The sequence below is a fragment of the Gymnoscopelus braueri genome (genome assembly GCF_963280865.1).
Source record: "Gymnoscopelus braueri genome assembly, chromosome: 5".
Taxonomy (NCBI): domain Eukaryota; kingdom Metazoa; phylum Chordata; class Actinopteri; order Myctophiformes; family Myctophidae; genus Gymnoscopelus; species Gymnoscopelus braueri.
In genome coordinates this window covers 24,562,313-24,589,425 of record NC_137606.1, presented here as the reverse complement: position 1 = coordinate 24,589,425, position 27,113 = coordinate 24,562,313, and the positions used below count along the sequence as shown (strand labels likewise).

Genomic DNA, 27,113 nt, shown 5'->3' with positions numbered 1-27,113 from the left:
AGACTTGAAGATGTACAGCTCAACCATGGAAAATGCCCCCCCCCCCCCAAAGAACAATTTGACAAAATACAATGTTTGCCCATAAACCAAAAAGTTGAAGGAAACATCAACATACAATAATTTTGCACATGAAACCAGAAGTTGAAGGGTATTTGTTTTACAATCATGTACTATACATGTTCAAATCATGTACTTTACAAATATGACATCTGCACCTTGCACCATAGCCAATATTCATTTGTCCTGTTTACTTGTTAATTGTTGTATTGGTTTAATTTGTATGGTATTTACTTCAAAACATAACAAAAACACACAAGGTGACATGCGTGTATACTTTATTGAAATTATATGAACAATGCTGTTATTACCTCTGAGCAATGATGACAGCAATTTGTTCTTAGTATTTACTGGTAAGGCATATTAGATCTCATTTGTACTAGCGTGTTTTGCTCACATTTATATACATTCACAAACTATGTTATAACTATGTACAGATGATAACCACATCAATCAACTACATGGCAGAAAACACACACATCACACAGACCAACAATCCACCACATGCCATACTATAACCTGCCCTAAAAAAAACGCCTCCCACAGACATCCAGCCACTGCCAGGTCTCCGTTCAACTTGACATCTATGTCATACGTTCTTGTTTAAAGCAATTTTAAAGTGGGGGTGTTTGTCTCTCTCTCGGCTTGGTCTGAAAGAAGTTGAAGAACATCATTGTTGAAATTGTTCATTGGAAATGGGGTATTTTCCTGCCCTGGAAACTGAACTTTAGTGCTGTCAGCTGAAACTGAGTCCAGACTAAGATTAACCCACTGTAGGCCTCTGAAAGATGTACCCATGCTACATCTTGTTGATACAAACTGAATGTGTAGAATGTGTAAGCTACACATTTTTAGAGCCTTGTAGACTTTGCCTGTCTTGTCTAGGTATTGTATTTCTATGTTATGTTCTTGTTCTAGTTTTCATGGTTCTATGTTCATGTCTTCCCCAGGTGTTTCATGTGTAATCAGCCCTCATGTGTTAATTAGCCTTGTTCCCCAGTCAGTCCTTGTCGTCCTTATCATGTTTGGTGTCACATCATGTTTAGTGTTGTGATTGTGACGTTTTCCCTGCTATTTTGTAATAAATCACTCAATCTTGTGTTTTTAAGGCACACTGTAGATCTGATAGACACCAACATTCAGAGAGAAAAACCGGGACAAAGAGAAAGACTATAGGAAAGATATAAACTAAGACCTAGACAAAGCTGCTGGAAATGTCGAAAAGATGCACAGCTGAACGGGCAGAAGAGGTAATAATTGAAGAAAGAGGACGTTGGGGCAGCAACGTGGAATTTTTCCTGGCTGTAGCGGGGGATATTGTCGGCCTAGGCAATGTGTGGCGATTCCCATATCTCTGCTACAAAAATGGAGGAGGTAAGTCTGTTGAGAACAACTCATTTGCCAACCTTTTTTTAAATGTTTAACCCTTCATGATTTATTCAAGGTAGTGATGCTTTGTGTAATTCAGGTGCATTTCTGTTGCCATACCTGATATCTGTGGCAACATGTGGTGTACCCCTGTTCCTTATTGAGACCTCCATGGGCCAGTTCACCCAGGAGGGGGGTGTCACTTGCTGGAGAAAGTTGTGTCCACTGGCAGAAGGTAATTCAAAACGATAGCACCAATGTTGGACATCTACTGTTTTCCACAGTCAAGATGAAAAGGGATTTGATGGTTGCATTGGTGGTGGTCAAGGCATAAAGGTGATGTTTTTGTCTTTAGGTCACACTGGCTACAGTAAATACCAAAAATCACAACCCACTTTACCCTTTAATCAGCTAATTGGATTCACCGAATGGAATAAAACATTATGCTTGGTCTCATGCCAGAGGGGCTGGTCAATTATAAAGTCTAAACAGCAATAGCAAACATTTGAACAGACTTTGAATGGTTGTAATTGTGGGATCGCTAAAGCGATCACACTAATGTTATTGCCACTATTTATTATTATATCTTCCCACCGTTTTTTGACGGCTAACTAGTCCTTCATACTTTTAGCTACAAACTCCATTCCAACTCTACAACGTTCGGCCTACTTAGGACATATCGGCTACCATTTCAATTTTTGAAATCATTTGTACTTTTAGAGATATTTCACTTTTTACTTCTAAAAAACTCCCATTCATTTCAATGGAGAAATTCATACTTTTAGCTAGAGACTCCGTTCCAACTCTATAACGTTCAGCCTACTTAGGACATATTGGCTACCATTAGAATTTTTTTAATCATTTTTACTTTTAGAGATATTTCACTTTTTACTTCTAAAAAACTCCCATTCATTTCAATGGAGAAATTCATACTTTTAGCTAGAAACTCCGTTCCAACTCTATAACGTTCAGCCTACTTAGGACATATTGGCTACCATTAGAATTTTTGAAATCATTTGTACTTTTAGAGATATTTCACTTTTTACTTCTAAAAACTCCCATTCATTTCAATGGAGAAATTCATACTTTTAGCTAGAAACTCCGTTCCAACTCTATAACGTTCAGCCTACTTAGGACATATTGGCTACCATTAGAATTTTTGAAATCATTTGTACTTTTAGAGATATTTCACTTTTTACTGCTAAAAAACTCCCATTCATTTCAATGGAGAAATGCCATTTAGCCACAGTGGAGCCTAGCAACTGCTTATTATACCCTAACAACACCATATTAGAGCCTAGCAACCACCTATTATGCCCTAGCAACCGTGTATTAGACCCTAGCAACCACCGTTTTACCCTAGCAACCACCAGTTTCACCCTAGCAACCGCATATTAGACCATATAAACTGCATATTAGACCCTAGTAACCCCCTATTAGACCCTAGCAACCGCTTATTAGGCCCTAGCACCCACCTGTTTTACCCTAGCAACCACCTATTAGACCCTAGCAACCGCCTATTAGACCCTAGCAACCGCCTATTAGACCCTAGCTATCACTGTTTTACCCTAAAAAACTACATTTTACACTATTCAACACTGCCAACACTATCAAAAGTAACTAACTACTAATACTTTAACACCTTTCAAACCTTTCACACCTTTCAAACCTTTCAAACCTTTAGAACCTTTCAAACCTTTCAAACCTTTAGAACTTTTAGAACCTTTACAACCTTTACAACCTTTCAAACCTTTAGAACCTTTCAAACCTTTAGAACCTTTCAAACCTTTAGAACCTTTCAAACCATTCAAACCTTTAGAACCTTTAGAACCTTTAGAACCTTTAGAACCTTTAGAACCTTTAGAACCTTTAGAACCTTTAGAACCTTTCGAACCTTCCGAACTTTTCAAACCTTTCAAACCTTTCAAACCTTTCAAACCATTCAAACCTTTAGAACCTTTAGAACCTTTCAAACCTTTCAAACCCTTCAAACCCTTCAAACCCTTCAAAACTTTCAAACCTTTCAAACCTATAACACTACTAACACTATCAATACTCAATACCAGCAACATTCTTAGCGATCCCACACTGTTTCTTCAGGAACAGTACTTTCTAGTTCTTATTGTTACAACGTGAGATATACATGTGTGAAAATCTAGATATGTAATTCAGTAGTATTTGGAACTAATAGTTAAACTAAACTAAATGCAATTGTAAATGTTAATTGAATTCTAATTACAATATAAATACTAGTAAAATGTTCCCGTTAATGTTCCTCCAAAACTGAAATATCGCCTTGTTTTGAGTACAAGGTAAACATTGACAATACAGTAGTGGCCTAGCTGAACCCAAGATTACATTCTTTGGTACATTTAAAACAAATCAATATGTACACAAGTGTGTGTCACATGATGGACCCATAACAGTGTTCTCTACTGTGTCACCGAAGATCTTTTATAAGGCGTATATGTATGTATGTATGTATGTATGTATGTATGTATGTATGTATGTATGTATGTATGTATGTATGTATGTATGTATGTATGTATGTATGTATGTATGTATGTATGTATGTATGTATGTATGTATGTATGTATACATACACTGATTTGCTGCAAATGTGTATTTTAATCAGTGCAACTAATGTGCATAATAAATCACACATTTCCGTATGTATTTTCTGTTCTCTGTGTTATTTGCCACTAGTATAATTTAGTTATAACTCATGGCCTACCTACCAACTCCAAGTGTAGGCCTATGTGCAAAGCTGACCAGTCAAAATGATTTACATTTTGCCCAACAGGTATAGGGTATGGAGGGCAGCTGATTCTTTTCTACGGCTGTGTGTCTTATATTATTATTTTGGCCTGGGGGTTGTTCTACCTCGTCTCATCCTTCAGCTCCCAGCTCCCTTGGGCTAGTTGTAACAACCTCTGGAACACAGGTAAGACATCGTACAGTATATTTCACCTAACCGTCTCAAACTGAGGCTATATGCATAGTCCCATATCACATTTGATATATCACTTGAAAGCCTATCTGATCAGATAGTCCACATCCCTTTCCATTCTATAGTCCATGAGCCAGAGCCCCAAAATTGAGCAAAAATTATCGAAAGAGTGGGCAAAACCAAACCTATATTAAATTGTTCATAGGGTCAATACGAGTAAATAAATATATGATAACCTCTCCACAGGAGCAGCTTTTTTCATGGTTATCACACATTTTGTTATTTTCCCCATACGTACATGACAGGTGAAAAAATGACAAAATTTAAAAAAGAGTTATCATAATGAAACTTCCTGAGTTGATTACTTACATGAAGACAATGATTTATCGTATTACAAGTTTTCTGAAATTGTATATTTAAATATGCAAATTAGGCATTTAGTCCATGAGCCAGAGCCCCAAAATTGAGCAGATATTGAATATTCCCTCGTTAAAAACCTTTGAATCCAACATCTTAACAAAATGAAATAAGTATGTTGACTCTGGCTTTGTCCAATGTTGATTCTGGAAAGTTATGCAAATTTGGGCATATTTTCCTATGCCTAATTTGCATATTTAAATATACAATTTCAGAAAACTTGTAATACGATAAATCATTGTCTTCATGTAAGTAATCAACTCAGGAAGTTTCATTATGATAACTCTTTTAAATTTTGTCATTTTTTCACCTGTCATGTACGTATGGGGAAAATAACAAAATGTGTGATAACCATGAAAAAGCTGCTCCTGTGGAAAGGTTATCATATATTTATTTACTCGTATTGACCCTATGAACAATTTAATATAGGTTTGGTTTTGCCCACTCTTTCGATAATTTTTGCTCAATTTTGGGGCTCTGGCTCATGGACTACTATGCCATGCTTCTAATGTAACTATTCAATAATCCCATGCTTTATAACCAGCAGCAGCAGCGAGCACACTATTGATGTTCTACATTATTGTGGGCTCGCTGCAGCAGCAGCGAGCACACTATAGCTATTGTTATTGTGGGCTCGCTGCAGCAGCAGCGAGCATTATTACTATTGAAGTGATGAGCTTGTAGATCTGCTATTTTGGGAAAAGCTTGACAGTCTTTGGAAAGTGTGAGTAGAGGTGGCGGCAGTGGCTCAGGGGTAGAGTGGCCGGTAGAGCGGCCGGATGGCAACTGCGAGGCTCACAGTTCGATCCCGGGCTCCCCCAGAATGAGTGTCGAAGTGTCCTTGAGCAAGATGCTGAACCCCTAGTTGCTCCCGATGAGCAGGTGCCTTGCATGGTTTCCTCTGCCATCGGTGTGTAAATGGGTGAAATTTTGATGGCAATCATTTTGTCAATTTCAAGCTCCAATTTAACACTAATGGTGTGTATTGGTCAACATAACCCCACACAACTCCCTCCACCCCCACACCCCATACCCCCTCTCTCTCACACACACACTTTAAACCATAGTAATTAGCTAATCTACAAGCTCACTGGAGCCAGGGGGAAGCACCCCGCACCCATCACTCCTGCCCCTTATATCCCTCCTTCCCCTTACTACCATCAGCTTATTCAAGCAGGTGTTTAACTGATGACAATTAGTAGAATGATAACAGGTGCTCCCGATCTGATCAACCGGAGGCAAGTCTGCACCCACACACAACACAAAGACAGAGATACCAAGTGAAACTAAAATTGTACTTTTTATAACTACAGTTTTTTGGCTTTAAAGCGAGCCCACATTGTTTCTTCAGGAACAACATTTCTAGTTCATGCTATTATCATCATTGTTATGATAACCAAGTTAAATATGTTCTCTCTACTCCATCAGATAATTGTGTAAACTTCTCATCACAAAATGGTTTCAACAAATGGGCTAACCAGACCAACACCACCTCTGCTGCCACAGAATTCTGGGAGTATGTTTATAAGAGATGATTCTAGATACTTTGCATTCTGTTCCTGCTCCCTAAATCCTTTGCACTACAGGCCAGGGTTGTACACTGTGATAAAGAGCTCTATTTTTTATATTGTAACATTACTAAATAAGAAAAGTAACTTTGACTTACCGTATGCTTCTATTAGAAATGAAACACTGTATGCTAATACATCTAACATGCACTTTCATGTGGAGGATTGTTGAAGAGTATACATTTGTGACTGTGAAAAATTACTTAAAAGTGGTGAAATTGCCTTCCTTTGAATATTCAGTTATCACACATGTAAAACTGACATTGATGGACAACTATAGTTGTATTAGTGGAGGCTTTCATATTATCCGCCATTTCAGCCAGACACTAAAAAAATGTATCTTCTTTGCACAATCTGTCTTTCTGTCCAGGCGACGAGTGCTGGCTATCTCAGGAGGTATTGAAGAGGTGGGCAGCATCAGATGGGAGATTGTGTTATGCCTCATTACTATGTGGATAATCTGCTACTTTTGTATTTGGAAAGGAGTCAGGTCAACTGGAAAGGTATTATTGTGCACACATACAATACTGATGAAGTCATTCTACCACTATAGTATTCACTATTAAACACATTCTAACATAATTTATTCATAATATACTCACCCAGTCCCAGCGATTTGTGTTTTATAACCTTTTCAACCGGTCACAGAAATGGTATATCCATTTTGATCCGCCGTCGTACCGTGTCATTGGTGTGTGTAAATAAACACGATCCATGTACCAGCTCCCAAAGGGTTAAGTTTTCTGAGGCGAGCTGTCTTGAGTTAGTTTTCACCATCGCAACCAGGCTGCAGGCACCATATCCGGCAATATTGCACGTATCCCCCCCCCCCCCCCCCCCCCCCGCTGGCCAGAGGACATTTATATATATCATGATCGCGTGTCAGACCGTTGGTAAACACAAAGGCGATAACTGTTCGTCGTCCAGAGAAAATAAGATATAACCGGAGCTTTCCGTTTGTCTTTTATACCATGTGAAAACTATGCTGTCTGGCCAAAACCAGGGCAAAACCTGTTTACTCAAGATAGAACCGGAAACAGGAAACGGTTTATGGATATTTTCACATAGGATGAGCGGAAAGCGAATGGGAAGAGAAAATGATCAAGGATGGTACAGAGAACAGAACGATCGTTTATTAAACCACAAAAAAGACCCTATCGCGAGATATCTCGGGTTAGGCGGTTAACGGGTGGATTTGATATCCCGAGATATCTCGTGATTGGCGGTAAATGTGTTAAGATCTTTGTAGATGCAATAATAACCCATCATTTCCAGGTGGTATATTTCACCGCTACCCTCCCCTATGCAATGTTATTGATTCTTCTGATCCGTGGACTCACTCTACCGGGGGCTCTACAAGGCATTGTGTACTACCTCCTTCCTGAACCCTCACATCTCACCAACCCACAGGTAGCAGATTATGATCTGAAATTTTAAGCTGAATACAATAAATTCAAACATTATAGGGGAGGTTAAATGAATGGCTTTATGCATGCATCTCTCATTGCTACTTTTGTCAGAACAGGTGTGGATGGAAGCTGTTGGCCAGGTCTTCTTCTCTTACAATGTAGGGTTGGGTGCCTTAACTGTTCTAGGGAGCTACAACATGTACAACAACAACTGCTACAGGCAAGTTTGTGAACACATAACTATATCTGTATCTATACTCCATAATGACTAGGCCTACTTGTTGTAAAAACTGTGCTAATGTTCAGAATACAGCTGTTTTGCATTATAGTGAGGTCAAAACTGAAGCTAAAGACTATAATTTTTATTATGTTTTGCAGAGACTCCCTATATCTGTGTTTGCTGAACGGTGCCACTAGCATAGTAGCTGGATTTGCCGTCTTCTCAGTGCTGGGATTCATGGCTCACGAGCAGGGTGTTCCCATTGATGAAGTGGCAGAGTCAGGTAGCCTACTGCAAGTCACAATGTCTACGTATATTACATTACATTACAGTCATTTAGCAGACAAAGCGACTTACAATAAGTGCATTCAACATAGGTAGGGAACGAAACTACTAATCACCAGAAGTCTTAAGTGCATTTCCTGCAAAAACAAGCAACCAAGAGTATACCTAGCGCTAAGGTAAAAGTGCATGTATATGATATAAAGATGTAATCCATTCGGAAGTCATATAGACTCCCAGACACAAGAATAATCCCACACACATTGTGTGTGGGATTATTCAAGCAACGACTCAGGAAGCAGCAAGTAAGCTAGCAGCAGAAGGTCATGAAAGATGTATTCTCTGTGAGTTGGTTAGATTATGTTAGGGGTTATATGCCAGCTGACCACTCAGTACAAGTGCCACTGTGCACTGAATTGTCACTGCCAGTGATGATTTGGTAGAATTCACATCTGAGGAGACACTGGCAGCCTTGTTACATCAGGCCTTTGCTGTGACTCAGACTCATACACCGGCTCATGGTTGGATAACAATGACAAATGGTAATGATCTACAGTGTTATGTTTCTGTTTTCAGGTCCAGGCCTGGCCTTCATCGCATACCCTCAGGCAATAGCCATGATGCCCCTACCTCAGCTATGGGCTGTCTGTTTCTTTTTCATGATCATTCTCTTGGGTCTGGATTCACAGGTGATATACAAATGGAAGATTACATTTGATACGGAAATACATATATTTGGGTCGTAGTGGTTGTTGTGAAATCACTTTTAGTACTTATATAAAATCAGAACTGCTCAATGTTGTGGTTTTGGGCTAGTGACTTTTGCCATGTAACCTATAGGCCCACTTGCACTTTATTCTGCTTTGAAAATATATATATTTAAACATAATGTGTATATATATATATATATTATATATATATATATATATATATATATATATATATATATATATATATATATATATAATATAATATATACACGCACACACACACACACACACACACACACACACACACACACACACACACACACACACACACACACACACACACACACACACACACACACACACACAGTGTACAGTGATTATTTTGATAGCCTGTTACATTAATTTGACCAGTTTCTTTTAAAGGTAGGGTAAGTTATTGAATTGAAGTGTTAAATAACTCCATAATCTGATGGTTGCCATAGGCTGGGTTGCCATGGAATTTGCTGTGTGTAACGCCCGGCAATCTAATGTCGGTCTCCCGCATGGAAAGCCAACATCTTAACGGTTAATTTTGTTAACCCCATGACCTTTCCTCCAGCGCTACCCTCAAGTCAACCTAGCCTGGTAAACCCCCCCCCCCCCCCCATTCCGTAAATCTCATTTGCATTTGATTTCAGGAATTGGTCTGGCCTGCAGACCTATATGGGCAATTTGGCTGTGGGCTGGAGCTGGTTACCGTTGACTGACAACCCCTTCAGCCAAACAGCAGTTAGTTTCCCCGACCACCAATCAACGTGACGCAGGGGGACTTTAGAAAGGGCCATGCCGAAAATAGGTTGCTCTATTCGGATACATGCGTGTCACTGCCCGCCCCCTGCCGGTTCTATGTTTTTTTAAATAGGCTCTGTCATGATTAATTGACCACATATATTAAGTTAAACAACTAAATTCTATCCGAACGATATCTTAAAAGTAAATTCCGTGCCTCAAAAAAGAAGTTTGAGAGCGTTTTAAAGTTTTAAAACCGAAACCAAAAACAGCGGACAGAATTTCAATGGCGGCCTGTTCCATTTTTGTTGGCTGCACTCGGCTCCATTCAGGTTCACTCGGGTTCCACCTGATGGGCCTACCTCCGCTGTCAATCACAGAACAATGAGCGAGGACGCTGATTGGAGAGTTCATGTTATGAACTGCGCAGAAACGCCCAGACAGCCCTGCAGGCCAGACTCACTCCTGATATCAAATGGAAAGGAAATATCCGGAGGGAGGGGTTTACCAGGCTAAAGTCAACCATTACATGTTTATCCCCCTTAGTTGCAAGGATCTAGGAATAGCTCAAATCGTTGTCATTTAGCCCTGCTATGTGAGGATTCTACTAGTGTGGCTTTGGAACTTTGTACTACCCCTTTACCTTAATGGCCAATTTCATAACTTTTAAACTGCTTTTAAAAACAATCAAATAGCCTTATAGCGCCTTTAGCCTCTTTGAGTCTTGTTTTTATTAATCTTGATGAAATATTACCCAAAATAAAAAACATAGGCCTACACGAGAGTCCCACAAGACCTGTGAAGTAATTGCTCCCCGTCTGAATTGTCAGATAAATGTATATCATGATGAGTGATTGGACCAACCATGAGCTTCTTGCAATTCTGTGCCCAATGCAATACATGACAAACTGACCACAATATTTTGGCTATTAATGTCTATAAACCATGGCATAGAAGGACCGTGTCAACCCAGCACCCTTCGAACCTTCAAAACCTTCACCTCTATTTGGTGTCTTTGTGACAAACCTAAGATCAAAATATAGCTGCAAGCAGCAATAAGCGGTTTCGAGGGATAAGGCAGAGACAGGAAGAGGCAGGCAGACTCTCTCCTCTCCCTCTCTCCTTCTCTCCCTCTCCCCCTCTCTCCCTCTCTCCCTCTCCCCCCTCTCTCTCTCTCCCCCTCTCTCCCTCTCCCTCTCCCCCTCTCTCTCCCTAACCCCCTCTGTCTCTCTCTCCCTCTCTCCCTCTCCCCTCTCTCCCTCTCTCCCTCTCCCCAGACAGACAGACAGGCAGACAGTGAGAGAGTGAGAGAGAGGCAGACAGGCAGACAGACAGACAGACAGGAAGAGAGTGACAGAGTGAGAGAGAGGCACACAGACAGACAGGGAAAAGCACTTAGGGTACCACTACTAGCAGCTTGCTAAATAACAAAAGAATGCTGCTATACTCAACTACCAGAGGTCAGGAGCTCAGTTCACTTCAGATGTTGGTTACACACTGAAGAGAATACTCTCAACCTGCCTACTTATCCCTTGAGCTGTGCTGGCTAAACCACACACTTCACAAGGCAATCAAGTGGCCTATACAGGGTGAAACTACTTGTACTACTACAAAGTGCCAATAGCCTACTGCTTGAAGCACACAAACAATACAACTATAAACTACAGACTACCACACAAGCTAATAATATAATACTAATAGAAAAGCACTTAGGGTACCACTACTAGCAGCTTGCTAAATAACAAAATAATGCTGCTATACTCAACTACCACAGGTCAGGAGCTCAGTTCACTTCAGATGTTGGTTACACACTGAAGAGAATACTCTCAACCTGCGTACTTATCCCTTGAGCTGTGCTGGCTAAACCACACACTTCACAAGGCAATCAAGTGGCCTATACAGGGTGAAACTACTTGTACTACTACAAAGTGCCAATAGCCTACTGCTTGAAGCACACAAACAATACAACTATAAACTACAGACTACCACACAAGCTAATAATATAATACTAATAGAAAAGCACTTAGGGTACCACTACTAGCAGCTTGCTAAATAACAAAAGAATGCTGCTATACTCAACTACCAGAGGTCAGGAGCTCAGTTCACTTCAGATGTTGGTTACACACTGAAGAGAATACTCTCAACCTGCCTACTTATCCCTTGAGCTGTGCTGGCTAAACCACACACTTCACAAGGCAATCAAGTGGCCTATACAGGGTGAAACTACTTGTACTACTACAAAGTGCCAATAGCCTACTGCTTGAAGCACACAAACAATACAACTATAAACTACAGACTACCACACAAGCTAATAATATAATACTAATAGAAAAGCACTTAGGGTACCACTACTAGCAGCTTGCTAAATAACAAAAGAATGCTGCTATACTCAACTACCAGAGGTCAGGAGCTCAGTTCACTTCAGATGTTGGTTACACACTGAAGAGAATACTCTCAACCTGCCTACTTATCCCTTGAGCTGTGCTGGCTAAACCACACACTTCACAAGGCAATCAAGTGGCCTATACAGGGTGAAACTACTTGTACTACTACAAAGTGCCAATCGCCTACTGCTTGAAGCACACAAACAATACAACTATAAACTACAGACTACCACACAAGCTAATAATATAATACTAATAGAAAAGCACTTAGGGTACCACTACTAGCAGCTTGCTAAATAACAAAAGAATGCTGCTATACTCAACTACCAGAGGTCAGGAGCTCAGTTCACTTCAGATGTTGGTTACACATTGAAGAGAATACTCTCAACCTGCCTACTTATCCCTTGAGCTGTGCTGGCTAAATCACACACTTCACAAGGCAATCAAGTGGCCTATACAGGGTGAAACTACTTGTACTACTACAAAGTGCCAATAGCCTACTGCTTGAAGCACACAAACAATACAACTATAAACTACAGACTACCACACAAGCTAATAATATAATACTAATAGAAAAGCACTTAGGGTACCACTACTAGCAGCTTGCTAAATAACAAAAGAATGCTGCTATACTCAACTACCAGAGGTCAGGAGCTCAGTTCACTTCAGATGTTGGTTACACACTGAAGAGAATACTCTCAACCTGCCTACTTATCCCTTGAGCTGTGCTGGCTAAACCACACACTTCACAAGGCAATCAAGTGGCCTATACAGGGTGAAACTACTTGTACTACTACAAAGTGCCAATCGCCTACTGCTTGAAGCACACAAACAATACAACTATAAACTACAGACTACCACACAAGCTAATAATATAATACTAATAGAAAAGCACTTAGGGTACCACTACTAGCAGCTTGCTAAATAACAAAAGAATGCTGCTATACTCAACTACCAGAGGTCAGGAGCTCAGTTCACTTCAGATGTTGGTTACACACTGAAGAGAATACTCTCAACCTGCCTACTTACCCCTTGAGCTGTGCTGGCTAAACCACACACTTCACAAGGCAATCAAGTGGCCTATACAGGGTGAAACTACTTGTACTACTACAAAGTGCCAATAGCCTACTGCTAGAAGCACACAAACAATACAACTATAAACTACAGACTACCACACAAGCTAATAATATAATACTAATAGAAAAGCACTTAGGGTACCACTACTAGCAGCTTGCTAAATAACAAAAGAATGCTGCTATACTCAACTACCAGAGGTCAGGAGCTCAGTTCACTTCAGATGTTGGTTACACACTGAAGAGAATACTCTCAACCTGCCTACTTATCCCTTGAGCTGTGCTGGCTAAACCACACACTTCACAAGGCAATCAAGTGGCCTATACAGGGTGAAACTACTTGTACTACTACAAAGTGTTAATAGCCTACTGCTTGAAGCACACAAACAATACAACTATAAACTACAGACTACCACACAAGCTAATAATATAATACTAATAGAAAAGCACTTAGGGTACCACTACTAGCAGCTTGCTAAATAACAAAAGAATGCTGCTATACTCAACTACCAGAGGTCAGGAGCTCAGTTCACTTCAGATGTTGGTTACACACTGAAGAGAATACTCTCAACCTGCCTACTTATCCCTTGAGCTGTGCTGGCTAAACCACACACTTCACAAGGCAATCAAGTGGCCTATACAGGGTGAAACTACTTGTACTACTACAAAGTGCCAATCGCCTACTGCTTGAAGCACACAAACAATACAACTATAAACTACAGATTACCACACAAGCTAATAATATAATACTAATAGAAAAGCACTTAGGGTACCACTACTAGCAGCTTGCTAAATAACAAAAGAATGCTGCTATACTCAACTACCAGAGGTCAGGAGCTCAGTTAACTTCAGATGTTGGTTACACACTGAAGAGAATACTCTCAACCTGCCTACTTATCCCTTGAGCTGTGCTGGCTAAACCACACACTTCACAAGGCAATCAAGTGGCCTATACAGGGTGAAACTACTTGTACTACTACAAAGTGCCAATAGCCTACTGCTTGAAGCACACAAACAATACAACTATAAACTACAGACTACCACACAAGCTAATAATATAATACTAATAGAAAAGCACTTAGGGTACCACTACTAGCAGCTTGCTAAATAACAAAAGAATGCTGCTATACTCAACTACCAGAGGTCAGGAGCTCAGTTCACTTCAGATGTTGGTTACACACTGAAGAGAATACTCTCAACCTGCCTACTTATCCCTTGAGCTGTGCTGGCTAAACCACACACTTCACAAGGCAATCAAGTGGCCTATACAGGGTGAAACTACTTGTACTACTACAAAGTGCCAATAGCCTACTGCTTGAAGCACACAAACAATACAACTATAAACTACAGACTACCACACAAGCTAATAATATAATACTAATAGAAAAGCACTTAGGGTACCACTACTAGCAGCTTGCTAAATAACAAAAGAATGCTGCTATACTCAACTACCAGAGGTCAGGAGCTCAGTTCACTTCAGATGTTGGTTACACACTGAAGAGAATACTCTCAACCTGCCTACTTATCCCTTGAGCTGTGCTGGCTAAACCACACACTTCACAAGGCAATCAAGTGGCCTATACAGGGTGAAACTACTTGTACTACTACAAAGTGCCAATCGCCTACTGCTTGAAGCACACAAACAATACAACTATAAACTACAGACTACCACACAAGCTAATAATATAATACTAATAGAAAAGCACTTAGGGTACCACTACTAGCAGCTTGCTAAATAACAAAAGAATGCTGCTATACTCAACTACCAGAGGTCAGGAGCTCAGTTCACTTCAGATGTTGGTTACACACTGAAGAGAATACTCTCAACCTGCCTACTTATCCCTTGAGCTGTGCTGGCTAAACCACACACTTCACAAGGCAATCAAGTGGCCTATACAGGGTGAAACTACTTGTACTACTACAAAGTGCCAATCGCCTACTGCTTGAAGCACACAAACAATACAACTATAAACTACAGACTACCACACAAGCTAATAATATAATACTAATAGAAAAGCACTTAGGGTACCACTACTAGCAGCTTGCTAAATAACAAAAGAATGCTGCTATACTCAACTACCAGAGGTCAGGAGCTCAGTTCACTTCAGATGTTGGTTACACACTGAAGAGAATACTCTCAACCTGCCTACTTATCCCTTGAGCTGTGCTGGCTAAACCACACACTTCACAAGGCAATCAAGTGGCCTATACAGGGTGAAACTACTTGTACTACTACAAAGTGCCAATAGCCTACTGCTTGAAGCACACAAACAATACAACTATAAACTACAGACTACCACACAAGCTAATAATATAATACTAATAGAAAAGCACTTAGGGTACCACTACTAGCAGCTTGCTAAATAACAAAAGAATGCTGCTATACTCAACTACCAGAGGTCAGGAGCTCAGTTCACTTCAGATGTTGGTTACACACTGAAGAGAATACTCTCAACCTGCCTACTTATCCCTTGAGCTGTGCTGGCTAAACCACACACTTCACAAGGCAATCAAGTGGCCTATACAGGGTGAAACTACTTGTACTACTACAAAGTGCCAATCGCCTACTGCTTGAAGCACACAAACAATACAACTATAAACTACAGACTACCACACAAGCTAATAATATAATACTAATAGAAAAGCACTTAGGGTACCACTACTAGCAGCTTGCTAAATAACAAAAGAATGCTGCTATACTCAACTACCAGAGGTCAGGAGCTCAGTTCACTTCAGATGTTGGTTACACACTGAAGAGAATACTCTCAACCTGCCTACTTATCCCTTGAGCTGTGCTGGCTAAACCACACACTTCACAAGGCAATCAAGTGGCCTATACAGGGTGAAACTACTTGTACTACTACAAAGTGCCAATAGCCTACTGCTTGAAGCACACAAACAATACAACTATAAACTACAGACTACCACACAAGCTAATAATATAATACTAATAGAAAAGCACTTAGGGTACCACTACTAGCAGCTTGCTAAATAACAAAAGAATGCTGCTATACTCAACTACCAGAGGTCAGGAGCTCAGTTCACTTCAGATGTTGGTTACACACTGAAGATAATACTCTCAACCTGCCTACTTATCCCTTGAGCTGTGCTGGCTAAACCACACACTTCACAAGGCAATCAAGTGGCCTATACAGGGTGAAACTACTTGTACTACTACAAAGTGCCAATCGCCTACTGCTTGAAGCACACAAACAATACAACTATAAACTACAGACTACCACACAAGCTAATAATATAATACTAATAGAAAAGCACTTAGGGTACCACTACTAGCAGCTTGCTAAATAACAAAAGAATGCTGCTATACTCAACTACCAGAGGTCAGGAGCTCAGTTCACTTCAGATGTTGGTTACACACTGAAGAGAATACTCTCAACCTGCCTACTTATCCCTTGAGCTGTGCTGGCTAAACCACACACTTCACAAGGCAATCAAGTGGCCTATACAGGGTGAAACTACTTGTACTACTACAAAGTGCCAATAGCCTACTGCTTGAAGCACACAAACAATACAACTATAAACTACAGACTACCACACAAGCTAATAATATAATACTAATAGAAAAGCACTTAGGGTACCACTACTAGCAGCTTGCTAAATAACAAAAGAATGCTGCTATACTCAACTACCAGAGGTCAGGAGCTCAGTTCACTTCAGATGTTGGTTACACACTGAAGAGAATACTCTCAACCTGCCTACTTATCCCTTGAGCTGTGCTGGCTAAACCACACACTTCACAAGGCAATCAAGTGGCCTATACAGGGTGAAACTACTTGTACTACTACAAAGTGCCAATCGCCTACTGCTTGAAGCACACAAACAATACAACTATAAACTACAGACTACCACACAAGCTAATAATATAATACTAATAGAAAAGCACTTAGGGTACCACTACTAGCAGCTTGCTAAATAACAAAAGAATGCTGCTATACTCAACTACCAGAGGTCAGGAGCTCAGTTCACTTCAGATGTTGTGACAGACAGTGACAGAGTGAGAGAGAGGCAGACAGGCAGACAGTGACAGAGTGAGAGAGAGGCAGACAGACAGTCACAGAGTGAGAGAGAGGCAGACAGGCAGACAGTGACAGAGTGAGAGAGAGGCAGACAGGCAGACAGGCAGACAGTGACAGAGTGAGAGAGAGGCAGACAGGCAGACAGTGACAGAGTGAGAGAGAGGCAGACAGGCAGACAGTGACAGAGTGAGAGAGAGGCAGACAGGCAGACAGTGACAGAGTGAGAGAGAGGCAGACAGGCAGACAGACAGTGACAGAGTGAGAGAGAGGCAGACAGACAGGCAGACAGTGACAGAGTGAGAGAGAGGAAGACAGGCAGACAGACAGTGACAGAGTGAGAGAGAGGCAGACAGGCAGACAGTGACAGATTGAGAGAGAGGCAGACAGGCAGACAGTGACAGAGTGAGAGAGAGGCAGACAGGCAGACAGTGACAGAGTGAGAGAGAGGCAGACAGGCAGACAGGCAGGCAGACAGTGACAGAGTGAGAGAGAGGCAGACAGACAGGCAGACAGTGACAGAGTGAGAGAGAGGCAGACAGGCAGACAGACAGACAGACAGACAGTCAGACAGTGACAGAGTGAGAGAGAGGCAGACAGGCAGACAGTGACAGATTGAAAGAGAGGCAGACAGGCAGACAGGCAGACAGACAGACAGACAGACAGACAGTGACAGAGTGAGAGAGAGGCAGGCAGACAGACAGACAGACAGACAGACAGACAGACAGACAGACAGACAGTGACAGAGTGAGAGAGAGGCAGACAGACAGACAGACAGACAGACAGACAGTGACAGAGTGAGAGAGAGGCAGACAGACAGACAGACAGACAGACAGACAGAAAGTGACAGAGTGAGAGAGAGGCAGACAGACAGACAGACAGACAGACAGTGACAGAGTGAGAGAGAGGCAGTGACAGAGTGAGAGAGAGGCAGTGACAGAGTGAGAAGAAGTGAACTTGCATTAATTAACAAAGTCATGATTTTTGTTCAGTAAATTATATTTGGACTGGTTAAATTGGGGTTTGAACCAGGGACCTACAGACTTGCGGTTAGACAGTGTAAAGGATAATTCCTTTAACAGGTCCGTTCATGAAAGTCCTTGCAGCCTTGTTTCCAATGAGGGCCTGTGAGCAATTAGGGGTTAAGAGTCTTGCTCAGGGACACATTTCATTTCATCGACACATTTGCTGGCCTGGCCTGGAATCGTACCTGGGGCAACCAGGGCCTCTGGCTCCGTAGGCGGGCTCACTAACCACTCAGCTATGGCCGCAGTACTGACTGAGCTATTGGATAGACAGGACGCTAACTACTCTAGATCACTGGTTCACATAACATTTAACAATACATTTCATGTTATTGTTTAAAAATTGCGCATGTCTGAATTATCAGGGTCATGTTTTGTACAATGCAATTCAAATGTAAACTCTGATGAGTGGGGTTTGAACCGTGGACCTTCGGCACATGAGGCTAACACTGTACTGATCAAGCTATTCAATCCACAGTCTTAATCAGTGAAAAAGGAGAATCCAACAAAACAAAACAAAAGAGAGAATGAAGTACATCATACATTGAAAATAACTACTCTCAATAAGCGTTTCATTTAACAATTGCACGTTTATTCATTGATACAGTCATGTTGTGTGCAATGCAATTGAGGTGAAGTCTGCATGAGGTGGGATTTGAACCGGCAACCCTGTGGTTTCAAGGCAGATGAATAAGCCATTGGACCAACAGACCTGAATTGGTGAAAAGGAGCTCACAGATTTGGCAGACTTTCACGCAAATTGCTCAGAAATCCTGGGTTAAAATGTTTTTCAAACTGGTTAAATTGGGGTTTGAACCAGGGACCTACAGACTTGCGGTTAGACAGTGTAAAGGATAAGGATAATTCCTTTAACAGGTCCGTTCATGAAAGTCCTTGCGGCCTTGTTTCCAATGAGGGCCTGTGAGCAATTAGGGGTTAAGAGTCTTGCTCAGGGACACATTTCATTTCATCGACACATTTGCTGGCCTGGCCTGGAATCGTACCTGGGGCAACCAGGGCCTCTGGCTCCGTAGGCGGGCTCACTAACCACTCAGCTATGGCCCCAGTACTGACTGAGCTACTGGATAGACAGGACGCTAACTACTCTAGATCACTGGTTCACAAAACATTAACCAATAAAGATTTTTTTTTTCTGTCCTCGGAATGGAAACTATTAATACTAATGAAAATAGTCGAACTACAAGCTCACAATGCGTTGCTATCTAAAAAGGTGTGAGATTGTAGATCAGCTATTTTCACAAGAAAGTATGTCATACATAAAAAACAACTACTCTCAAAAGCATTTCATGTTATTGTTTAAAAATTGCACATGTCTGAATTAACAGGGTCATGTTATGTACAATGCAATTTAAATGTAAACTGTGATGAGTGGGGCTTGAACCGTGGACCTCTGGTACATGAGGCTAACACTGAACTGATCAAGCTATTCAATCCACAGCCTTAGTTAGTGAAAAAGGAGAATCCAACAAAACAAAACAAAAGAGGGAATGAAATACGTCATACATTGAAAATAACTACTCTCAATAAGCGTTTCATTTAACAATTGCAAGTTTATTCATTGATACAGTCATGTCGTGTGCAATGCAATTGAGATGAAGTCTGCATGAGGTGGGATTTGAACAGGCGACCCTGTGGTTTCAAGACAAATGATTAAGCGATCAAGCTATTGGACCAACAGACCTGAACTGGGGAAAAGGGAGTTCACACACGACACACTTTCACGCAAATTGCTCAGAAATCCTGGGTTTAAATGTTTTTCAAACTGCTCAAAATTGCAGACAATCTAAGGGCGGAGCTTACTGGTCAAAGTGATAGATATGTTCCTCATGAGTCAAGGCACATGTGTAAGCAAGTTTCACGGCTGTCGGCCAAACGAGGCATGACTTTTGCCTGTTTAAAGTTTGCATTTTCAAAAAATTGCTATAGCGCCCCCCTTTGACCAATTGGAGTAAGATTGGTTTCAGTGATACTTGGAATGACCCTCTACAATATTGCAAAGTTTCAAACAAATGTGAGTCTTCATGTATGTGTTAGGGGCAGACGAATAATTTTCATAAAACTGCAATATTCATTGGCTCATAAAAGCTTAATGTTTTCACGTATGGAAAATCCGCTTGCTCACGTCTGTCGGTATAGGTCCAAAGTTCATGTGTAAAATGTTTTGTGCAGATTGCTCAAAAATCCCAGGAGGAGTTTGATTTTAACTGCTTTTCATATAATTCGAAATGGTGGGAGATCTAAAGGTCAGAGGTCAAAAGTCAGAGTGTGAAAGTTGTTAGGCATGAGGAGACGCATGTGTGTATCGAAGTGTCATGGATGTGGGTCAAACAGGGCATGAGTTGTACCTGTTCAAAGTCAATTGAGTAAAATAGCGCCACCCTTTGGCCGATAGTTGTGAGTTTCGTTTCTTCGCCGTTTGGCATAGCCCTCTACCATATTGCCGAGTTTCGTAAAAAGTGACCACGCGGTTAGGCCAGAACTGCCAAAAACGGCGGAAGAAGAAAGGCAAGAGATGCAATAAGGCTTCGAGAGCCTGATAGGCCTCGAAACCTTAATAATAAGTGGGTGTTTGGGTTAGTCCATCTAAAGCCTGATGATGCAAAGTGTTGTAAGAGTTTGTATCTGCTATCTGCTATTTCTGGTGCGCAAACAAGTATAAATCAGGCATTAAAGTATACAATATACCCATATAAGTCATTGAAGTTATTCACTCTCATTCTCATTGTGTTTTTTTTAGTTTGTTACAATGGAGGTGGTGATGACATCCATTACAGATATGTTTCCCACAGTGCTGCGTAGGACAGGGCGACGGGAGATCTTCCTTCTCTTATTCTGTATTATCTGCTTCTTCTCCCAGCTTCTCATGGTCACTGAGGTCAGTATTTATTTTATTTTTTCTTCTTCTTATGCATAAAGGCCAATCCGCATCTAATACTACACAGCAGCATAGTTTGGCAGGTAACAAGTTAACAATGCCTGCCTGTTGCCAAGTAGGCATCATAGTAGCAAAGTGACCACCACAAAAAAAAACTAAAATGCATTTTAAAATGCCATTGGCAATATTGAGAATGTGCTCAAAGGTGGGATAGAGAGGTTCATAATAGTAGCAACATTAAAATCTTGCACCGTGGGTGACCACTAATATTCTTCCCAGACAGTGTTGGGTAGTAACGAATTAATAATAATATATTACTGTAATATTATTACTTTTCCCAGTAACGAGTAAAGTAAGGTATTATCTGCCAAAACGGTAATATAATACCATATTACTCGGTCAAAAAAGGCCTCGTTACTCGTTACTGATGACAAGCGTCTTTTTTGTTGCTCATTCATTCATTTACTCTCTCTCTCCGTCTCTCGTAGAGGCAAGTTGTCGCATCATGCAAAAATAGAGTAGATCTACAAGCTATCAACCTACGTCAACAGAGATGCTTTTTAGCTTGCAGATCAGTTCTTTTTAGCACGCAGCCTGCGCACAGTTATGACGTAGCGCATGACCCGTATGCGACCGCTGCGTCGTGTTTTTCCTCCGCCGTCTTCAACTTCAAAAAGCTCTCAAACTTCTATTTTGAGGCACGGAATTTACTTATAAGATATCGTTCGGATAGAATTTAGTTGTTTAACTTCATATATATGGTCAATTAATCATGACAGAGCCTATTTAAAAATAAAATTTCAGAGAACCGGCAGGGGCAGGCAGACACCCATTGTATCCGAATAAAGCAACCTTTTTTCGGCATGGCCCTTTCAGAAGTCCCCCTGCGTCACTTGTCTGGTGGTCGGGGAAACGAACTGCTGATGAGGAGAGGAAACAGTGTTCCTCTCCTCTTCTCTCCTCTATATCATTGGTTCTCAAAGTGGGGTCCGGGGACCCCCAGGGGTCCTTGAGGGAGTTCCAGGGGGTCCCCAGCTAAATGATAGATTATAGGCACCAAATGGACCCTTATGGGTCTGTAACTCTGAGAGTGTACAAATGGAACCAAATGGAGTTAAATTGACATAGATTTTACAATAGAAATTGCGGTCCAAGTGATAGAAATGCCATTACATGGGGGTCTGTAGCCCTAATGCATGTCAAACTGGGGGTCCTTGAAATTAAAATGGTTGAGAATCACTGCTAGAGCCGTAAAAAATCTTCTCTTATGGGGGTCCCTGGCATATCTTTTGAAATGGGGATCCGCGGACTAATAAGTGTCAATTTGGGGGTCCTTGACATGAAAAAGTTTGAGAACCACTGCTCTATATCTCCTCTCCTCTCTCCTCCCCCCTTGCACTTTGGCTAATTAATATTGACTGGTGTAAGATATGTTGAAAAGGTTAAGAAATGTTCAAAAAGTTTACTTTATTGTTTCAGTTTTTGAGAGGCTGCAGCCAGTGTGTGCAGTTCAGATTGATGTTGTTCCTGTAAGGATAATTATTGTTCCAATTCCAAATATGGAATTTGCAGCAGCAAAATACTTAAAGGGATAAAGACTGTTGACTGTTTTCTATTTTTCCATTAAATTGGATTCAGTTCTAAAAGGCAAAAAACTGTACACGTCTTTTCTTTTGCGGGGGGCGCGGGGAAAGTAATATAAAGTAATACGTAATATATTACTCTTGATTCCAAGTAATAAGTAATATAATATTATTACTTTTCAAAGGAGTAATAAGTAATAAGTAACATATTACTCTCCTAAGTAATATAGCCCAACACTGTTCCCAGAGGTCAGAAATGCTGACACCAAAAGAAAGAAAACTTAAACTCAGATTCTCAACTGCACCCTGGGAAAACTAATTCAACTAATGACCCATGGGTGTGACCTAATGTTTGAACACCAAACAACAGGGAAAAAAAACGTTGTTGCAAATTGCAATCACACCTCATGTCTCTTGCCACCAGGGGGGGATGTATGTGTTCCAGCTATTTGACTACTATGCCTGCAATGGAGCCTGCCTTCTCTTTCTTGCTGTGTTTGAGTCCCTGGCTTTGGGCTGGATATTTGGTGGGTATTCTATTTCAGAAAGTCATTCACAAGCAATCGCAGTGTCCAAACATTTCAACAGCTAACCGTTATCCATAACCCTGTACCAAATTCTGAATCAGGAGCAGATCGTATGTGTGGCATCATACATGACATGACAGGCGTGCGCCCCAATCCCATGTTCAAACTCTGCTGGCTCTATCTCACCCCCTTGGTCTCATTGGTGAGTTGAAGCAATATTATCTGTAGCAGTGGTTCACAACTGTGGTCCTGGTGACAAAGACTTTATCCACATTCAGATAATTGTATTCACCTTATGTCCCGTCTCAGAAACAGAAATAGTCCCTGAGTAGATGGCTTGATTGAAAACCAATAGCCTGCTCTTTTTGGAATAATGTCAGTCTTGCTTGGAAATGCCCCATATCCATAGTTTAACTCATTCACTGCCAGACTTATTTCTGGCTGTGTATGCCCACTGCCAACAATTTTTGGTTTTTTTTTTACCTTTCAACTGGTCACAGAAAATGTATATTCATCATGATTGCTTGTCCGGCCGTTTTGTGTGCATCGCCGAGAGAGAAAAAATTCCAACCGCAATGGCCCCTTCTCTTGTAGTATACTAGACGCTCGGGCCGCGTAGCGGCCCGAACTTCTAGTGTGACACGTCGTCCACTTCGCATCGCAGATCCACCTTAGAGCCACCTCACAGTGTGAGAGAGAGTATTGTGTGAAAGTAGGGCAAAGTCGCTTATGATTTTCAGACATGGCAACGCTGTGGTGAAAAGTAAGGCAAATGCGCGTATAATCAGAGGACATGGCAACGCTGAGTGACCTGTGCTCCCCTCTTTCCGCGGACTCCTCGGAGTCTTGGGACACCCGCGAATCATCGTGGAGCCCTTCGGACCCCCGCGAAACTTAGCGGAGCCCTTGAGGGTCCCGCGAGACCCTTGGGGGTTCCCTGGAGACCTTTGGGGGTCCCTGGAGACCTACAGACACGGCAAAGGGAAATGGAAAACTGTAAAGCCACAGCCACGCATGCAAGAGGTTTCACATGAACTCTGCAGCCGCACTGAGGCACTCCAACACAAACATTCTGACGCTCCCCTAAATCCACTCCAAGGTTTGAAAATACCCACTTCACAAACGGGTGACGTGCATCACCGTTCCAATGACCAAAACTCCACTTCGGGATTTCGCAAAGACCCACGAAAGCGTTCAGTAGGTGTGTGTGTGTGTGTGTGTGTGTGTGTGTGTGTGTGTGTGTGTGTGTGTGTGTGTGTGTGTGTGTGTGTGTGTGTGACAGAATGGAGCACAGCGTTGGCTCGCGGTGTTTTGGTTTCGGTTTCGCTCGGCGGTGGTCGGTGCTGACGCTAGGGAACAACATGGTCGACCCGTAATGTTGTGAGTTTGTGCTGGCCGCAATTAATTATGCTCCGAGGAGGCAAATGTGTGGTGAGCAATGAAAAGTAGCCTACGCCACCCATAAATTAATTGCGCACGCTGTGGCTTGTGTTGTTAGTGACATGTGATATGTTGTTGTTGTGTTTGGTGCGAAACAATGAGATGGGAAAATTATGACGGGACTTCTCTCCAATGTAATATAGGATATATATATGAATATATCATCTCTCACCCAAAATGCACGCTTTTCTTTCCTTTTTAACTGGCCACAGAAAATGTGTATCCAATGATCATATTGGATACACATATCATCCGACTGTTTGTAAACACACCCGGGACCAGTGTGCGTCACCCAGAGGAAAAACTATCCAACCGCGAAAATAGCATGTCTCACGAAATGCAGGGCAAAAAAAGTCAACTCAAGATAGAGCTGTTTTCATGAAAAAGCTAAACCTGAAGTGGACGGAGGCGGAAATCTTCGGATGACGTTATTTCCGGATCCGGGTGAGTAGAAAGTGAAACTGATCACTCGGGTGATAGAGAACAGCGCAATCTTTTATAAAACGATTCAAAAACTAAAAGTTGTCTAAGTCGTCCTTGGCAGAATTGGATATTGGACGATGTCTCGTCATAAGTCGTCCTTGGCAGTAAATGAGTTAAGCCTCTAAGCAATCTAAAACAATTCACAGCATTTGAATTTAAATTCCAAGTAAAGTCAGAGAACTGTCTGTAAAAAATAAACATCCATAACATTTATAGGCGCAAAAACTTTTTTGTTTCCTTTCTCCCCTCAGCTCTGTTTCATAGGTTCCTTAGTGGAGTACCAGCCCCTAACTTACAACCGTTGGTATATCTATCCAGAATGGGCCAACGGTATGGGCTGGATGTTGGCGCTCTCCTCCATTGTAATTGTACCAGGGTGGGCACTGATGAAACTGACCACTGTGCCAGGGACCCTCCGCCAGGTGAGAGTACAGTAGGTAGTAACATTTTGGAATAATTAATTTGAGAGATACTGTGACAGGGGATTATGTTCTGTAGGTGGAATGGAAATGTACCCATGCAGTCCCCACACTGATTCAACTCGGCAACATTACCATCTTGTCTTATTTGTGCCTACTCTGCTAACTAAAGTCTTCAGAATTAATGTGATATGGTGATGAGGGCCTAAAGAATTGTTGCTAACATGGTGCCTCATCTTAAGTCCATAATTGTATGCCTAACTACCAACATCTCTCATCTCATCTCAACAGCAGTTTCCTTGTAAACACTATCACTACTAATAGGAAACAAACTGTTCACAAACATCAGCAACTGTCAGTTTTGATATTCTTTAAAGGGAAAATCCACCCTAAAACAGAATTGGCATTCTACTATTCCAATGATATTGGCCAGCTAAGTTAATATTTACAAACAGACAACATGTCTCCCTATAAGATGGAAAACAAAGCATGATTTGAATGTTGTATTATTTTAGCTACAGTGATGTCATGCCCTAGTATGTTCGGTAGTAGCTAGGGTTAAGTGTTACGCCCCGGCCTAGGGGAACCGAGACGCAACATATGATGTGGAAGACCGCCCTTCCCAACTCCCAAGAACCGCCGTCCAAACAGTTTGCTTTTTCGATCTTCTCTTTTTATTCTCAAAAGTGGTTACAAAACTCGCCAGGGGCGGAGGAATAGTTACAACAAAACAAAACTAGAAAACAAACCTCTTACCTACCCACGAAAGAAAGCAAAATACAAATACTAACCTCCCTATCGGAAAACAAAGCTCAAACAAATAATAATAATAGTTCCCCCCCCCTTCTTAGCGGAGAACAATAGATCACAAGATGATGGCCACAGTAATCGGCCGAGGCCGAGTTAGGATCGAGCTGTAAGCATCTGGATCTATAGGTCAGATCAAGTGTTTGCAGAGATCGAGTGCTACATATTTGTTCGGCTTCACATGCACAAAATGGCTACTACAGAACACAGAGGAAGGACGGACGGGTTGGAAGTCGAGAAGGAACGGGTTCACTGTCGCCGGCCCGCTGACAGCCTTTTAAAGTTGAAGCCTCCCTCTGGCCACCAATCAGGAACGGATGTGTCTGCTGCTGGCACGCCCTCCTAATAATCATCCAATCACACCACGACACTCTCCCCCCCCCACACACACACACAGGAGAGAAACCTAGCCTGCACTCAGCCTCTTCATATACCTGTCATAATCATAACACCCCCCTTCCCAAAAATCAAACATTTTCCCCAAAAAAATGTTTGATCCCAGGACAGCCTCCTAATGAGCCCGAGACAGAGCATCGGCCATAATGTTTTCACTTCCTTTCTTGTGCTGAATATCTATATAGAAATCTTGTAACAACAAGGACCACCTCATAAGGCGTTGGTTGTTGTTGCGCATCTGAGATAAAAATGTTAACGGGTTGTGATCTGTATATACTGCGATAGGTAGTGGGCTAG

The 27,113-nt window shown here is 41.5% G+C and overlaps 1 protein-coding gene across 1 annotated transcript in view; it reads left to right on the top strand.

The window, feature by feature from the left end:
- Positions 1-1,271: 1,271 nt before the first annotated feature.
- LOC308085822 (sodium- and chloride-dependent GABA transporter 2-like) overlaps positions 1,272-27,113 on the top strand; it is a gene marked incomplete at its 5' end in the record, with an annotated part of 40,314 nt that continues 14,472 nt past the window's right edge. The window contains 13 exons of the mRNA XM_080429132.1: positions 1,272-1,431; positions 1,526-1,660; positions 4,229-4,369; positions 6,221-6,308; positions 6,731-6,863; positions 7,636-7,770; positions 7,886-7,989; positions 8,148-8,272; positions 8,848-8,960; positions 21,024-21,161; positions 23,169-23,271; positions 23,373-23,473; positions 25,446-25,616. Of these exons, the coding sequence (XP_080285258.1) occupies positions 1,272-1,431; positions 1,526-1,660; positions 4,229-4,369; positions 6,221-6,308; positions 6,731-6,863; positions 7,636-7,770; positions 7,886-7,989; positions 8,148-8,272; positions 8,848-8,960; positions 21,024-21,161; positions 23,169-23,271; positions 23,373-23,473; positions 25,446-25,616 (1,647 nt within the window). The remainder of the gene's footprint in view (positions 1,432-1,525; positions 1,661-4,228; positions 4,370-6,220; positions 6,309-6,730; positions 6,864-7,635; positions 7,771-7,885; positions 7,990-8,147; positions 8,273-8,847; positions 8,961-21,023; positions 21,162-23,168; positions 23,272-23,372; positions 23,474-25,445; positions 25,617-27,113) is intronic.